This window comes from Malaya genurostris, chromosome 3 (assembly GCF_030247185.1).
Source record: "Malaya genurostris strain Urasoe2022 chromosome 3, Malgen_1.1, whole genome shotgun sequence".
Lineage (NCBI taxonomy): Eukaryota > Metazoa > Arthropoda > Insecta > Diptera > Culicidae > Malaya > Malaya genurostris.
In genome coordinates this window covers 190,519,666-190,538,371 of record NC_080572.1, presented here as the reverse complement: position 1 = coordinate 190,538,371, position 18,706 = coordinate 190,519,666, and the positions used below count along the sequence as shown (strand labels likewise).

The 18,706-nt window shown below is 38.4% G+C and overlaps 2 protein-coding genes across 2 annotated transcripts; one reads left to right on the top strand and one right to left on the bottom strand.

Annotated features, from left to right (window-relative positions):
* Window positions 1–4,185: 4,185 nt before the first annotated feature.
* On the bottom strand, window positions 4,186–5,598 carry LOC131437929 (eukaryotic translation initiation factor 3 subunit I). The gene is made up of 3 exons (XM_058607620.1): window positions 5,461–5,598; window positions 5,101–5,327; window positions 4,186–5,043 (listed from the first exon to the last, which is right to left on the bottom strand). The coding sequence occupies exons 1-3, from the start codon at window positions 5,461–5,463 to the stop codon at window positions 4,293–4,295; spliced, it is 981 nt and encodes a 326-aa protein (XP_058463603.1). The 5' UTR covers window positions 5,464–5,598; the 3' UTR covers window positions 4,186–4,292.
* Window positions 5,599–12,466: 6,868 nt separating this feature from the next.
* Window positions 12,467–13,754, top strand: LOC131436289 (uncharacterized). Its single transcript, XM_058604930.1, has 2 exons — window positions 12,467–12,566; window positions 12,625–13,754. The coding sequence occupies exon 2, from the start codon at window positions 12,737–12,739 to the stop codon at window positions 13,601–13,603; it is 867 nt and encodes a 288-aa protein (XP_058460913.1). The 5' UTR covers window positions 12,467–12,566; window positions 12,625–12,736; the 3' UTR covers window positions 13,604–13,754.
* The last annotated feature ends 4,952 nt before the right edge of the window (window positions 13,755–18,706 follow it).

The window sequence follows — 18,706 nt, the reverse complement described above, 5'->3', positions numbered from 1 at the left end:
AATGGCGAAGCACAAGATACAGAGAACGGTACAGGAATCAATCTGGGTGCACGCTCAGCCGACGACAGATTCCCAGCCCCTGATCTGTCGGAGATAAGTGCGGAGATCGGCAAGCTGAGGAACAAAAAAGCCGCGGTCAATGACCAGTTGCCAGGCGAGCTGCTCAAACATGAAGAAGAGGCACTGGATGATTTCTAGGATTTAGAAGGAGGAGATTCTACCGCATGAATGGATGGATGGAGTGGTATGTCCCGTCTACAAAAAGGGCGATAAGCTAGATTGTTGCAATTAACGCGCAATCACATTGCTCAACGTCGCCTACAAGGAACTCTACCAAATCCTTTGCCGTCGTCTATCACCAATAGCTAAGGAATTCGTAGGGCCGTACCAAGCGGGATTTATTGGAGCCAGCGCCTCTACGGATCACATATTCGCGATAAGACAAGTACTCAAGAAGTGTCATGAATACAACGTGCCCACGCATCACCTATTCATTGACTTCAAAGCGGCCTACGACACAATCGATCGAGAACAGCTATGGCAGATAATGCACAAATACGGTTTCCTGGATAAACTGACGCGATTGGTCAAAGCAACGATGGATAGAGTGATGTGCTACGTCCGAGTATATGAGACGCTCTCGAGTCCCTTCGAATCTCGGAGAGGACGTCAAGGTGATGGACTTTCTTGTATCTTGTTTAATATTGCCCTGGAAGGTGTGATTCGAAGAGCGAGGATCGACACGAGTGGCACGATTTTCTGAAAGTCCGCACAACTTTTTGGCTTCACTGACGATATTGATATTGTGACACGTAACCTTGAGAAGATGACGGAAACCTACATCGGACTGAAAGCTGAAGCTAGGCGTATCGGACTGGCCATAAATGCGTCGAAAACAAAATACATGAGGAGAAGAGGCTAGAGAAGAAACACTACGCCTCCCACCACGAATATTGATAGACGGTGACGATATCGAGGTGGTTGACGAGTTCGTGTATTTGGGCTCACTGGTGACCGCCGATAATGACACCAGCAAAGAAATTCATAGTCGTATTTTGGCAGGGAATCGTGCGTACTTTGGACTCAGAAAAACCCTTCGATCGAGAAAAGTACGCCACCGCACGAAATTAACCATCCAGAAAACGCTCATCAGACCGGTTGTTCTCTATGGCCACGAGACCTGGCTGGCAGAGGACCAACGCACCCTTAGTGTTTTCGAAAGAAAGGTACTGAGGACCATCTATGGCGGAGTGCAGATGGAAGACGGAACGTGGAGACGGCGTATGAATCACGAATTGCAACAGCTGCTAGGAGAACCACCCATCGTACGGACAGCTAAAATCAGACGTCTACGATGGGCTGGGCATGTCATAAGGATGTCGGACAACAGCCCAGTGAAAATGGTTCTTGAATCTAATCCGACTGGTACAAGAAGAAGAGGAGCGCAGCGAGCAAGGTGGATCGATCAAGTGGAGGGTGATCTCAGAAGCATCCGTGCCTTGAGTGGCTGGCGACGAGCGGCCATGGACCGAGTTATGTGGAGACGTATGCTTGATACAGCAAAGGACACCCCAGGCCTATAGCTGTTAGGTAAGGTAAGTAGATTGTTGTTTTGCTGCTGATTAAAATGTCAAATTTATTTTTGTTTCATTCCGATCGAATTCTCGTGTGATTGTAGTGGAAATATTTCTATAACAGGCAGGAGGATTTTGTTATCGTTCCGGACCATAGTGGAACGTTATGAAAGATCGTGGCGAATAGTCGGGTAGGTGGCAGTAGTGTTTCCAACGTATAGCAAATTTAAAAAAAATTGTTCAAGCCTGTATATTTGTTATCTGTGTTAATATTGTTGGTATACATACACTGAAAATGATTAGCACACTAGCATCATGTGCAAAGCATATGAATATCACTACTTGTAGAACACATGAAATTCATTAAAAAATATACACTAAACTCATAAAATGAGTTCAAAACCTGTTGATATTTAGAGGAATCATGTTACATTTATGTGAAATGCACATCAAAATGATAAGATATATCGTTACCTCTGATTGTATATGTATTTCACATGAATGTCACATTATTTTCCATATAGATTTCAATTGAAACACAGTTGACCGAATCAAGTGTTTTGCACATACATTTGTGCTGTACTCATTTCCACTTGAAAATGAAGTGTTTAACACATGTAGTCCGATTCGCAAAACACATCACATCCAAAAGAAAAACACATCAAATCTAAGTGAAAAATAATCTCATCTTGTATCTTAGTGTTAGCACATGAAATCTTAAAACCAATCGATTTGGTTATGTATTGCAATGAAGAAGCACATTAAATTGAAATCCTGTGGACATACATATGATTCGATCGTACACATTTTTATCAGTGTAGGGGTGACGGTAGTCCCACGCACAACTTTGGATACGTGCAGAATGAATCCCCGTCTATTTTTTACATCTAGATACACCCTCAAAATCAAAATCAAAAGGTCGATACTAAGACAAGACCTGACAACTGGTGGCTGGTTTTATTTCAATTTTATGTCAGAATGTTCCAATTTCTGATTGGCTGAAATTTTATCAGCAAAACTACTTTTTTTTATCGAGTGCGCTTTTAACGTTAATTTTTGCATGCTGGCAACACTAATAAATCGGAATACAGAGTACTAGAGTGCCTTAAACCCCTTAAACCACCTTAAAGGCACTCTACAGAGTACAAGTACACCATTTGATTGATATAGTTCGATTCAATCAAAATATTACAACAATGGCTCCCCAAGCATCTCTAGTTGCTGGTTCATTAGCGGACCTTACACGAGCATTAAAAATGTCATTTTAAATGATGACTAACTAATGATGTAATTCAAATTTGTTTGAAATTTCGTCATTAGTGCACCATTACACGTTCATTAAAATGATATTATGTTTTATTAATGACATTTTTAATGACTCGGGTAAGGGCCGCTAATGATGTATTTCAAATTTTTTAGAAAGTTCGTCATTAGTGCACCATTACACGTTCATTAAAATGATATTATTTTTTAGTAATGACATTTTTAATGACTCGTGTAAAGGCCGCTATTTGATGAGAGTGTTTGGTTATTTTTTGTTTGTTTATGTCTCCGAAGTACTGCGGGGTCACTTGTGGCTTGAGTAGAAAAAGTTTCATAACTTTGGGTCCAGATGTTTTTCAGTCCAGTTTCTCAAAAGGCTTGCGATATCGAACGGTTTGCTGACTTTCATAGGTGACCAGCGATTTACATGACCTCCTTCCATCGAATTCGACGTTCACATAAGATGGAATTAGTCTCAACTGCATGCGTAGGATACGCACACCGTTTGGAACACCGAGAAAAACCCGTCTCTCTCAATGGAGAGAATTTCTTCGTATTGCGACAGATTGTTTTGTGAGTTATATCCGGCTGATGGAGGAAGATCATGTATGCGCACTTCAATTGTACTATCTCCCACAAACAAGTGTAGGTTGTACTTCTCGTATTTATGCACTACACAGTGTTTGTTCTCAGCTGTGCAATTACTTGCATTACTCTCAGAAGCAAATTAAACTGCATTATTTGCTTTGTTGATCTATATCTCAGTAACTTTTTGCGGTCGATGCTCATTAAATAAATAATTTCTATCAAAAAAGGTTGTACGTCACACAGTTGAAAGCCAAAAACGTTGTATTTAGCTCTGCAGTAGTACCCAAAGAAAAATAAAAAATATGACTGAAAAAATGAAAATATGAAGAAATACCCGCGGAAGGATGCGATCGAACTCTCAATCCAGGTAAATCGATTGAGCAGACTCACCGGTATGTTTCAACTTTGATTCTTGCTCCTGCGATCTCATTCCGCCCATGAATACTAATTAAGACATCGCCTCAACTAGAAAGCCTACAACCAGAGTGACGATCTCTCATTCGTAATGTTGGCAACAATTCAAAACATTTAATCCGAAAGGTTGACAGTTTCGTTAGTTTTACATTGTATTTGACAGGTCGTTGGCTCGTTTGAAACAAATTTGTCGTTCCAAACAAACGGCTGTAGTCATTCTAGTTATAGGCACTTTACCCTCTAATATGCATTATATCTTTCATCATTCAACCCAAATTATAATTACCAATAAGAACAATATAAGTACGATTAAAATTTTTATTTCTGATAGAAACATAATTTCAATCGTATACAAAAGACTCTTGCTTACCATTCCGATCAATTACTTCACTTACGGAGTGCTCTTATCTTTTCCCTTAATTAGAAGTTTTGCGGTTATTAGTTTATAAAATTTTACTCGAAAACAAATTCATAATATGATGCATCGAAAACTTGAACCCGTACAAAACCATCCTCCCCTCCCGTTGAATAGCTTTTGCCATCCGGATGGAAGGCTAAACTGTTGATTGGGCCAAAATGACCCTTGACGCGAGCAAACTCTTCTTCGTACACCAGATGGAAGAATCGTGAATCAAATTTACCAGCCTTAGTGGAAGTGGTTGTTACCTCCATTGCTTCCTGTCCACCTCCTAGCACAACATGTTCGTTGATTGGACTAATTGCAGCAGAATTAACCGGTCGTTCTGTTTTATACGTTTTCAAACAAGCCAGTGAATCCGAATCAAACAGTTTAGCTGTGTTGTCTTTGGAAGCGGACACAAACATTGTTCCATCGTTGGACATTTGCATGTCATTGATAACATTGGTATGATCGTTGATTGAAACAAGCTCTTTACCAGCACGAAGATCCCAAATTCTCATTGAACCATTTTCATGGCCGGTAATGACGGTTTCGTCTAAAGCACCCCACAGCATGGAAGTGATCTTAGATTGCTGTTGCATGGTTAACCTTAGCACGGGACTTTGGCTGCTAATACTGGAGTCCACATTTCTAACATCGATAATAAATAGCTCGCAGTTATTACCCATTGTTTTGTCCGTAGAATATGACGCTTGATTTCCAGAATAGCTAAAGTTTGAAGTTCGTACAACTGAATTGCAACCTATTGTTCCTAAAGTGCTTCCTGTTTCAACATCCCATAATCTAGAATACAAATAAATAAATAGTGAAATCATATCTATGATTAGAATAAATGTTTACTTCGTGGTCATGTCACCACCACCAGTCATCAATCTAGTTGTGGTCCAGTCTACATCTACACACCATACAGCACCGGAATGTCCATTGTAGGTACCCAGACGTTCGCCATTTAGAGAAAACCACACAGAAGGCTTATGATCTTTTGCCGTTGAGAAAATCAGATCACCTTCCCGGTTGTATTTTATCTGTGTAATGGCACGTTCGTGCCCTTGCAACATCAGCGGTTTCTGTGACGAGTAATAGTTCGTAGGTTTGAGGTTAAGAAATAAGCACTCATCAGCAATGAAAAATTTCATTGAAAAAACGAACAAATTTAATTGTTCATCATAATATTACTATTTAGGTTTACAATATACACACCATTTTCTATATTTTCGTAGAAAGTACTTCAATTATATGAATATTAAGCTAATAAACTCCAAAAACCCTTCCCGAAGCAAAAAGTGTTTGATTTTAACCAGATGAAATGAAACGTCAACACGTTCCATTTACTGTCACAAGAGGAATGGGTTATTTCCTTATAAGTCGAAAATTTAGAGGCCGAAACAGGGTGGGACTTATTTTCATACACGCAGAGAAAAAAACTGTAAAAATAACTAAATTTGGGTTTCACCAAGGGGCAAATCGCTCTAAACTCTAGACAATCTTATACTAATAAACTCATGTAATTCCAAAATAATCTTCTCTAATCTCATTTAATCCCAACTAGTCTAGCTAAGTTTGGGTAATTTAAAACTAATCCAACCTAGTTTTGCCTAATCTTGTTTGAAGTGTATCTGTCATTCGAGATCCCACGCAGAGCTAAGACAAGACCTGACAACTGGGGGGGGCTGCTTTTGTTACAAAATGGACCAGTTTCTGATTGGCTGATTTTGATGTTGCTACCCGCGCATTGAGAAAAGAAAAAACTTTTGCAGGGTACGCGAGCAATGATGCCAAGTATAAAGAAAATCAGAAAACAAGTTAATAAAAATGTATAATTTTAGCTCTCAAAATGAAAATTTTCAGAGGATGTTTAACTTTTTTCCAATCACATTTGTAATAAATGTTTATAGTGGCAGCACTGTGTAATTAAAATCAGCATCAAGCCGTTTTTCGTTTTGGGGAATTAAAGTGTAACCAAAAAAGATTTGTTAAATTAGTGTAAACTCGAAAGTGTGTTTAGTTTTACGAGAAAAATGAGCTTTTGTGTTCCACACTGTGGTCACACTATGCATTTTTATCCAAACTTGACTTTTTCCGGTTTTCAAAAGATCCGGTAATACGTCAACAATGGATTCAATTTTGCGTTCAACATGAGATGATTCGTGTTCTATCATCAAAGCTCAATTAATTGTTTTAAGCATTAATATATAATAATAAAATGCAATCACCAACTCATTTCTCATGTTTATTTCAAATCAAAAACCAGGAGTCTAAAAATTTAAATTTAATAAATAGTTTTTTCTTAGCAAAAACACAGACTAACAGACATGACAGTATAAGTAAATTCTTATAAAAATAATTTTTCGTGATGCACTAGTTCCACCTATATTATACTGCGCGAACTATTTACTATCTGTACACCCCTTGTGTTAGGTAAAAGTTTTTTTACTAGTAGGTTTCCCCTCGTTTGTCAACACCGATCAGCTGCTTGCAGGGATGCCTGATTTCATAAAAATATTTGAAAATGAATCGTCACAATAAATTATTGGATTTCGTTGATGATATATTTTACATTTTCGCCATGTTGGAAGGTAACCATTTATTTGACTCAACGTTGTTCATCTAGACTATTTTTTATTGTGTTGGTAGTTTTCAACCGAAATTAAGTGGCGGCAGACCAGAAACAAGTAAATATTGTAACAAAACGGGTTCGATTTTGTATTGCGTTGGAGGATGAGAAGTAGGCACAATTATGTATATAGTTTTGGCAATATGTATTAAATCTGTATCCTGCATGAAATTCGCATGGACGTATACAAATCAATACATTACAGGTAATTCTGTATAAATGGCAACTCTGTTGGTAAATGAAAAAAATAAACACAGTCTAGATGACAGACAGGATGTTTTTGATAGGGTAACGTGGCGCCATCATGACACATGTGAGTACTGTCCCAAATAATGGAATATTCGAAATGACCGTTAAAATGATTGAAGAATCTAATTTGAGTGTCCTGTCTGTTAGTCTGTGGCATAAAGTTATTAAAAAATCTGTAAATATGGCTACACTGTAGCCGATACGTTGGTATTCATTCTACAGGGCGAAAATGACGGGAAGGATGATTCGGAAGGAAAAATAAGAAGCCAGTTGTCAGGTCTTGTCTTAGACGCAGAGATGCCATTTATACAGATTTATCTGTATTCGCGACCTAGAAGGAACGGTGCTGCTATCTATGAAAGTTTAATCTGTGTGTGAAGTGAATGTAAACAAAGCAGAGTACTTTTTCACTCAAGTAAAATTAATTATTTCTCTGTTTGCTAAAAAGATTAAACGACTTCTATTTAGTTTTTAAAATTTATTTTGCGGTACATAGTTGCTAGTATTTCGTGAGTAAAAAGCGGGAAAGAACTCCTCTTCCGGCACTAGTAATCCGCATAGGTAAGACAATATTTGGAATTTTATGATCAAACAACTGTTCTTAGTAATTTTAATGCGGCAATCCAGTGCATTACAATACAGAGGAAGGTAATTGAGTTTTATTTAAGAATTTTTTTCTTTGAATATTGTAGATCATGGATCTGAAAAGTTGCTCGAATGGGCTTGCAAAAACATTTCATGACAGTGTTTGTAATTCTGATGAGAACAGTGTTATGTTCCAGATTTAGTATATCGATTCAATCCTTCCCAAACAAGTAAAATAAATGATACGTAATATGGATTCAATGATTCAGAATCGAGTCAACGAAAATTACTTGGGTGCGATTTACATTTCTCTGGTAATAAATTGTGTTCCCCCCAGTAAGTATTAAATATTGTTCTAGCTCAAATTCACACAATTGTAATTCGTATTCTGTTCTCAGGTTTGAACCTCCCAACTATGCGAGTAATTCTGAGGACTTCTTCTGTACCCGCTGCTTCCTGTCCCTACTAAGGAGTTGAGCTGTAATTTTATCGATTGTCGTTCAATGCGTGTCGTCAATTTGTAAACTTATATATTTATGTATTTATTAAATTTATTCATCTGACAATAAAATGAACTTAATGAACAAATGTCAAATGCCCTTCAAACATGATGTTATCGGTTCGGAATATACGACCGCTGCTCGTTGGATGTTAACCGCTCTATTGTGTCGAGTTTCTGTAACAAATAAAAATAATAATTTTGTGATCTGGAACACGGATTAAAAAAAACAAACCTCCATCAATGATTCAAAACAGCTATCACATGTTAGCATTTTCCAAGTACATGCAAATAACCAAGCAGAGCGTTAACTGCTAGTGCAAACTTTTGTTGTATGCAGCTCGACACTTGGAGGATGACTGTAGACAAGTCGAAAATAAGCCAAATCCATCATTGTAGATCTCATCTACTCCAACTATCCGAACGGATTCCTCCGGCAGCGTATCTAAAAACTTCCGACAAATTCATCAACACAGTGCACGTAACACCTTTTGAAGGCTCCTGAAAATGAATCGAAAAATGCATTATTTTCACATTTAAAGTGAACACTTCGACGAAAAAACTGCAACACAAAATAAAAAAAATGCAGTTTCAATACAATTCAAAGAATTTTCAAAAAAAGCAGTAGATTTTCATTCATGAATATTGTTCTGAAATTATGTTTACTTTTTTTCGCATACCGATCACTTGTTTTTTTACATGGGAAAATAGACATCACACAAGCGATTTTTTTATACTCATTAACTGAATTAGTATCTTCGAAGATTTTAGGAAACACTGGTACTTACCAATTCAAACAGTAAAACTAAAATCGAATAAAACGGTACGTTTGAAAATTCATCACTTTTTTCTTTTGCTTATTTACTTCCACTTCACACACATAAGCTGTCAAACTCAACTTCGTAGTCGCGAGTTATACAGATTTTTACATGCGCATACAGATTTAATACAGAGTACAGATTTTATACAGATTTATACAGATACCACAAAAAGTAAGAAAGAAATAATGAAACTTTTCCGTCTGAGCGTGTTTGATTGCCCATATTAGAATGAAAATTTTTTCGTGCAGCTGATTAATGATGAACGCTGAAATACGTTTATATCATAATTTGAAACCAATTTGAACTGATGTTCAAGGAAGTCATGGCGTCATGAAACTTTATTGTCAGACTGAAAAGTTGTATGACCTGACTTGACGTTGCGTATTCCATAGTGATGTTATTTGCTTTTTCACTACTTAACATGATATAATGAGTAAGACACGTCCGGCGCGAGTATGACGACAATTTCGCCTGGGCAATTTTGATAGCAGCCTGAATGCAGTCAAGCCTCAACAATTTCTGGAAGAAATTGTGAGAATTTGGCTACATTAGATTTTTATCGTGACTTAACAACTGAACAGAAATTCACCCTTGACTGTTTACAAACAATCTTAAACAAAATCGAGGAACATATCTCAAACAATCATCTTTACACTTCACAACAAATGTTTTGAAACTTTGGCAGAATATTTTACTGAGCAGATAATATGGATTATAGACAAACCATTTCTTTTGTAGTTTTCGCAAAAAAAATGTTTGAGATAAGGTCTAACCAAAATGAAACTAGCCAATAAGATTATCCGAAACGTCGATTTGTCGCCAATTCCACTATCTTTACGTTTCGTCTTAGGGTGAAGCTAGAGTGGGAGCGACACGCGATGCGAAGCGAAACTTGACAGATCGCACGGAGTCGCGCGGCAGAGCTCCGTCCATTCAACGTGTTCAACAGGGCAGTTAAAATTGAACCGACGACACGACCAGGCACTCCGAAGAAAAATCAGCATTAAAACTGTTCGCTAACGATTCACCGCCAGTTACCACAAATCTAGCGACCCCTTGTAAATGATAAAAATAATCTTCTCGAGCAACACTTTTTAATTTGCTATGGACTAGTTACCAAGGAACCCCAAAACAAATAAACATGTTTTGAAAGCGGTGGAATATTTCTATTAGTGTTAAACTTTGTCCAAATCAAGCAGAAATGCATTCAAATGAACTCGATTTTCGGAATTTAATCGAATCTATGGATGAAACCAACGAACGAGGGCAATGATCTGCTTCTAGCGATTCATCCGTACACTTCAACTGCTAGCTTTTCTGGGCAGTAGGATTCGGTGTAATATGCCGGTGTCATAATTGTTTTGTGTCGGTTGATTTCGCAGCAGTGGAAACATTATTTCACCTTGTTGACCACTATTCGAGGATTACTAGCGGAATTCCACAAAGAAATCATTTTACCGTACGTTATGCAGATACCGCAGAGCACTAGCCTCGCTCAGCTCGTTGTCGGTCATTTCCATGTCTTCCTTCTCACACAACGGTTTCATGTCAAGACCTGAATTTTGAACTTGGCTTTATAAAAGACATAACTCATACTCTTCAATTTTTGCATTCCGCTCGAGTCAGGTAAATCCATTAAAATGTTCCGTAATATAATAACCGATCTGAAATTTATTTTGTTTACATTCATCTTGCCTTCGATATGCAGTAACCAAGGTTATGGTGACTGTTATTCAGAATCAATAAATGTATCAACTTGTGCTGCCAGTTTAAAAAAAATCATTGGCGTTTCCGATTTGACATTTCCAGTTACTGAGGGGTAGTTAAATTTACGATACAGTTTTGATAGACGAGTGGTAGGTCGTGTCGTCGATTGAACTGCTTAGTGCAATCTTAAACAGTTGAATATGAGCTGCTAAGCAGACGCAACTCTCCCCTAGCATTTCCCCAATTGCAAATGTACTCATTTTGTGACAGCTAGAACTGGTTCAAAATTTGGGTATTTTTGACGATCATTAAAAGTGTCGTTCTGGCAGGCATTTCTCTATAAAGTATGATACGCTAAACTGATTTGGCGAGCAAAAAAAAAGGTCGCAACAATTTCAAATGTCTGTAAATTTTGACGAAAGTCTGCAAAAGTCTGCACAACAAAAAATGTCTGCAGCACTATGTACGAAATCTGCAGATTTACAGACAAATCTGCAGATCTGGCTTCTCTTTTCACAGCTTATAGTGCCAATTTCTGAAATGTTATTCGATGCTTTGACATTTCGTCGGTCAGATTTCGTAAAACGTAAGTGTGCCCGAATAAAAAATATTGTAGAAAAACAATACGATTTGTTGTTACAAAACCTTCCACAATTGCTTTGACCATTGAAAAATAATGAATTTTAATGTATTGTTATACACTATTCAATTAATTGTGAACATGCTTTTCACAATAGAATATATAGGTTGTTAAGTATCGTAACAATTCAAATCATAAAATTTTCTCATACATGTTTTCTTGAAAAAAAAACACCACGTATACAATAAATTCAATTGTGAATCGCAGAAACAATATATTGAATCGTTGGAATAAAAATATCTTGTCAAGATTCAATAAAATGTAATGTATCCCATAAATCTAATTGTGACAATTGATTCACAATTAGATCTATGGGATACAATAAATCAATGGTTAATTATTTTACATGTACGCAAGAAATTTGAAACAGTGTTCTATTCGTTCAAATTTCAAATTTTCATTAATTAAAAAAAATCACTAATAGTACTGTTGTCGTACCGTTGGATTCCACTATGTTATATCACGTCATTACACTCTCACAAAGTCACTATTTTCACAGTCACTATTTTTCCGAAAGTGTATCAAACGTTATAATACAGATACGTATTTCGGAATGCTATTTGCATCCTTCTTCAGTGTATCGGTTTTATAAGTTTAGTCAAACAGAAATTTAGTAAAAAAAAATCGTTGTACAGTTTTAAATCTGTTTCTAATTTGTGCTATCTCTCAGCGTTGCAATTGACATGTTTTAGTGGTAGATCTAAAATAGAACAGCCCATATGAAATAAAATAGCTCTGCGCATACTTTACTACTTTACATAAAATAAGGTTATTGAACGGGAAACCCGTAGTTAGGTGAAAAGTACTCAAAACTACTTAGTTTTGCGGTTCCGTGCAAAGTCTGAGTCTGTATCAGAGATGCCAGGTCTGCAGGTTTGTCTGTAATACTGCAGATTTCTTAAGCTCAAGCTGCGGATATGGGTTTGTTGCAGACTTTTTCGCAGGCTTTTGAAAATTGTGTTTTCGCAGACATTCGTTAAAATTGACGAACTTTCAAAATTACCGTAATCTTTTTTTTCGCTAAACCGTAGCCATAGTTTAATGAGAATTTGAAATCCGCCGACTTTTCGACTTTTTTAACCCGGCTCGACGATATATGAAATTTTCACCTGGCATCTCTTTGTATTGCAGACCTATACAGACGTAAATAGTGGATGCGTGAGGAGGTTGAAGACGTTTACAATTTTGAAAGTAGGAGTTTCTGTGAATAAATTTGTTAAAACTATTTGCTAATTGTCTTATTTTGCAGGTATTTTACGATAATGTAACATTGTATCTCACAACATTTTAGTATTTTTCGAGAAAACAACCCAATGATTCAATAAGCTTCAATTTATAACTACTGTGATTATATTCCTGAAATGGAGTTAAGTAACGGTTGCGAAAAAGCTGATATTAACGATCTAGTTAGAAATATCGTAAAAATTCTGTTATCTACATCGAAATACTTTCACTGTCCATTTTGCGCAGATGAATATTTGTTCGAGTTCACTCTTCGGCATCACCTATTGAAAAATCACCAAGAAGATTTAACTAAAATTGTTCAAAGTCCGGATTCCAGTATTAAATTCTGCGATGACAATATCTGTCCGTATTGTGGTGCTTTGTTTTATTACATATCAGCACTACCAAAACATATAATGAACAGTCACAGTAGAGATTGCTTGATCAAGTGGCAAACAATTGTAAAAGAGAATAGCTTGCAGAAGAAATTCTCTGCTGAACCAAGTATTAAATGCGTTCCGTGTTCACCAGGATTAAGCGACTTATTCGAAGAGCTCAATACCGGAAGCGAAACAAACAGAAAGAAAAATCGACCATACAGGAGAGAAATATCACCATTGTATAAATCGGCTTTGAAGAATGCTAATCGAATGTCAGCATCAAAACGTTCAGAATCGTGGGTTAGTTGTGATTTTGAGTTCTCCAAACACTCTCGTGCACCTAGTGCAGCACGACGGGAACTTCAATTTGATGCGGCTTTGTCGGAAAATATGTCCAACGAAGCATCAGGAAAGAAAACTAAACGAAGTCGCAAGCATTTTAACTTCAAAGCACTTAAGCCGAAGGGTAGCTTAAAAAAGTTTGTTCTGTCCAAGTTTACCAAGAAATACCGTTGCAAAATTGTGACTAGTACGCCGAACAACTTTCTCGATGACAGTGAAACATGTTTGGCAGAATCCAGGTTACACAATCAGGAACGCTGGAACAGGATTTATTTAGAATAAATAGACCTAACCAATAGTTATGTGCTATCTCGCATATTGCAGAGGTATTAATTCAAGTAAGATGTTTTTTTTTATAAATTAAATTTAAGAGCAACCTTTTTTATTGAAAATGGTATTACTAGAGACAATAATATATATTTCGCACATCATATTTGAAGTTTTTTTTATCACAGCAACGACAAAAGGCTAACGACTGCTCGATTGCAACCAGCATCAGCGATTTCATATCTAACTATTTTAATCTCGAATGCCCAATAAACGTGAATATGGGGTATAACTTGGAATATTGTGTCGTAACAAATATCAGTTTTACCCTAAGTAAAACAAAATATTTCCATAGTTATTTATACCAAACAATAATTATTCTTTTCCTTAACTAATATTTATCATGGAGTACTCCGTTTGTTGCCAATTTGCATTTTATCTCGAAAAAAATATACATTGGATAACATAACCATTTTAAAGATGATTCATATAGTTTTTGTATAAATTTATATCAAAAGACAATACTTTTATAATACTTATATCTGAGCAACATAATTTGATCTGACTTTGACTTTCGAAGACCATTTTGTAAGATGACAGTCATTTTACATAATATATGGTTGATATAATGGAACAAAGGTACGCAACCTCTCCTTCCTACGACAAAATTTATCACTTTACTTCCTCACTCACTCGATTGAATGATCACCGCTTTGATCTATGGAAGAGAAGCGATATACTAATCAAATTTGATGTCGTTTGCTCGTTTTGAACATATGATGATCGAATCATGTTCTCTTTGTTGCCTTTTGGAGCCGCAAATGACATATACAACATCGTCCAAAACTTGCACACCTAGTAGTTTAGTTGCATGTTAATTGTAGCTCTCTCTTAGATTGCAGTGAAGAATGCTTGGTACTTTCTCCACATTACTCGGCCCATGGCTGCTAGTCGCCAGCCACGCAAGGCACGGATGCTTCTGAGATCACCCTCCACTTGATCAATCCACCTTGCTCGCTGCGCTTCTCTTCTTCTTGTACCAGTCGGATTAGATTCAAGAACCATTTTCACTGGGCTGTCGTCCGACATCCTTATGACATGCTCAGCCCATCGTAGACGTCCGATTTTAGCTGTTTGTACGATGGGTGGTTCTCCTAGTAGCTGTTGCATGATTCATACGCCGTCTCCACGTTCCATCTTCCATCTGAACTCTGCCATAGATGGTTTTCAGCACATTTCTTTCAAAAACACTGAGGACGCGATGGTCCTCTGCCAACATAGTCCAGGTCTTGTGGCCATAGAGAACAATAGGTCTAATGAGCGTTTTCTGGATGGTCAATTTCGTGCGGTGGCGTACTTTTCTCGATCGAAGGGTTTTTCTGAGGTCAAAGTACGCACAATTCCCTGCCAAAACACGTCTCTGAATTTCTCTGCTGGTGTCATTATCGGCGATCAACAGTGAGCCCATATACACGAACTCGTCACCGTCTATCAATATTCGTGGTGGGAGGCGTAGTGTTTTTTCTCTAGAGCTCCTTTCTCTCATGTATTTTGTTTTTGACGCATTTATGGCGAGTCCGATATGCCTAGCCTATGCCTTCTGGAGTACTTGTCTTATCGCGAATATGTGATCCCTAGTGGCGCGGGCTCCAGTAAATGCCGCTTGGTACGGCCCTACGAATTCTTTAGCTATTGGTGATAGACGAGGGCAAAGGATTTGGGAGAGTACCTTGTAGGCGGCGTTCAGCAATGTGATTGCGCGGTAATTGCAACAATCTAGCTTATCGTCCTTTTAGTAAACGGGACATACTGCTCCTTCCATCCATTCCTGCGGTAGACTCTCCTCCTCCCAAATATTAGAAATCATCCAGTGCAGCGCTCTAGCCAGTTCCTCTCCTCCATGTTTGAGCAGCTTGCCAGGTAACTGGTCATTGCCCGCGGCTTTGTTGTTCCTCAGCTTGCCGATCTCCTCACTTATCTCCGACTGATCAGGTGCTGGGAATCTGTCGTCGGCTGAGCGTGCACCCATATTGATTCCTGTGCCGTTCTCTGTATCTTGTGCTTCGCTATTCAGATGCTCGGCATAGTACTACTTCCACCTGTCGATTACCTCACGTTCATTCGTGAGAAGGTTACCACTGTTATCTCTGCACATTTCGGCCTATGGCATGTAGCTTCTACGTGAGCGGTTCACCTTTTTATAGAACTTCCGTGTGTCATTTGCGCGGTACAGCTATTCCATCGCTTCGCAATCTTGGTCTTCCTGGTGGCGCTTTTTCCTTCGTAAAACCGTGTTCTGTCTGTTCCGCACCTGTCTGTATCGTTCCTCGTTCGCATTCGTGCGGTGTTGCAACATCCTATCCCTTGCTGCATTCTTCTCTTCGACCAACTGATGACATTCGCCGTCAAACCAGTGCTTTCCTCGATTCGATAACCTCGTACCTAGAACGGTTGCAGCAGTGCTACTCACGGCGGACCTTATGTTCCTCCATCCGTCTTCAAGAGTCGCCGCGCCAAGCTGCTCTTCTGTTGGTAGCACTAGCTGTAGTTGTTGCGCGTATTTCTCTGCAGTACGAACGCTACGTAGCTGCTCGAGATTGAGTCCCGGCGTTCCTGAGCGACGAGTTTTATGCACCGTCGATAGTTTTGAGCGCATACAAACCGCGACAATGTAGTAGTCAGAATAAATGTTGGCGGTAAGTGCGGACATTGATGACGTCGGAGAAGAATCGCCCGTCGATGAGAACGTGGTCGATTTGATTTTCCGTATGTTGATCAGGTGATCTCCAGGTGGCTTTGTGGATATCTTTTCGGGGGAAGAAGGTGCTTCGAACTACCATTCCTCGGGAGGCTGCAAAGTTTACCCATCGTTGACCGTTGTCGTTTGTTACCGCGTGCAGGTTCTCCAGCCCGATCACGGGCCTGTACATTGCCTCCCGGCCTACCTGGGCATTGTCCCGCCGTGGACAGCTGTCGTAGGTTCGTTCCAGCTGCGCGTAAAATGCTTCCTTTTCGTCATCGAGTCTCGTCTCATGTGGGCAGTGCACGTTGATGATGCTGTAATTGAAGAAACGGCCCTTGATCTTCAATACGCACATCCTATCACTGATTGGCTGCCACCCAATCACGCGCTGGCGCATCTTGCTCAACACTACAATGTCCCGTCCAACAAAGTTCCTGTAGTGCTACGATATCGAAGCCGCGGATTTGAAGCTCATCATGCAGCATTCGGTCGTATCCTAAGAAGCCAAGCGATTTGCAGTTCCATGTGCCAAGCGTAGTCCTTTGTTCGTTGCGTCGGTCTTTGCCGATTATTCCGAGTCGTATTTCTTTCTTGATTGTTCGTAACTTCCTTTTTCCGGGCATACGAACATACGACCAAGGTCCTACTGGGGTTGGGTACCCGATCTTTCCTATGATTACTCGTACCCCAGCCGGCACCGCGGGGACGTAGGGATAGGAGTTACTGGACAAGAGGCTAAGAACCACATTGGGGCCTGAATTGCGCATTGTCCAGTCGTTTACCAACCAAGTGCTTTTTGTTGTACTATGATAATAACAATAATATTTTACCAATGACTTATTCATATGATGTTCAAACATTGTTGTTCGTTCACGATAATCTGTATAACTTCACAGCTCAGCATAATTTACAGTTCTCAATTCTATATCATTTTCGAACAACAGTAACAATGTAGTAACAACTTGTTTCGTGCTCGAGTAGTTACAAGCATTTTTTCAAAGACGAATTCTACAAAATATAATGCACTTCCAGATATACAAAGAACAAACAACCGTGTTTCTGTTTGAGTTTAGACAAAGTTTAGGGTGATTCCCCCCTAGACTGTGCCACATTCGCGACTAGAGCCATTTTAGGCATACACACTTAAATTGTTTTGCCAAATTCTGTATTTTCTATCGAATTTACAACAGCTGACCGTGCGGAAATCAGTTTGGTAGTTGAACTGATTACTGAGCTTTCGGCAATACAAATGTTGTTGAACAGTTAAACAACTACCGAACAGTTCTGTGAATTCAATGGTATCATCTTACGAATGGTTCGGTATTGTTTTTTAATTGATTTGATTTATTTTAAATTGAAACAATATTTCGAAAGACATGTCCCGGTAGACAGGAAAAATTCTGTTTTACACGATGTGCATCTGCACATCAATATTTTCGATGATCTATTTAAGAAATTTTTTATTTCTACCTAGTTCGATCAAGATTCTATAGAGGGATTTTAATTATTAGAAAATAAAATAATACTTACTGAAGTTTTCAATAACTGACAGTTAGTTTTTATTGATTGGGATATTTACCATTGTTTGGTAGTGGAGTATGGTGAACAAACAAAATCAGTTCAAACTAAAGAGCTATTGCTATTTAGCCGTTCAACACAGTAGGTAGACGAGAAGTAACTATTTATCAATAATATGAAAAGAAAGTTTTGAACTGAGCAACTGCAAAAAATCGACCAGAATATATAGATAGACAGAAGAACAGTGATTTTTCTTCACGACAATGCACCATCGTACTTGTCGAAAAGCGTTCGCGACACGCTGGGATGTCGTCCAGTAGAGTGAGTCAATTCTTCTGACAAAATATCCACAAATTGTCAGCAAATCGATAGAAAGCGATGCAAAATATTTCGAAAAAAAAAAATAAATACAACGGTCCCGGCGAAGAAAAGTGTTTTATTGAACAAAACAACGGAGTTTAACTGGGAATACACCTAGTGTCTGCTGTTGTGATAGCTTCCGTCCCATTCTTTGTGTGTCTAGACCGCTTCGTAACCAGCACCTTACATAACTCGGTACTTTATGAGGATCTTGATATAATACGTAACAAGGTTGATCACGTAGTTCATCTACCTTGTATCACTACTGACATGCGTTGATCATTGGACAATTGTTGAAAGAGAAAATCGAAGAAGTAACTTACACGGTGCGAGTGCTGAGAGACTCCCATAAGATCGAACATCTATGAAATCCACAATGTACACCTGTGTACAATATTAAAACAAAGGAAGGTGAGATACCATAACACAGCTACACTTTTCCCAGACTTTGTCACAATAATCAACTTTGGCTTTCTTCTTATTTAGTGAACGCGTGA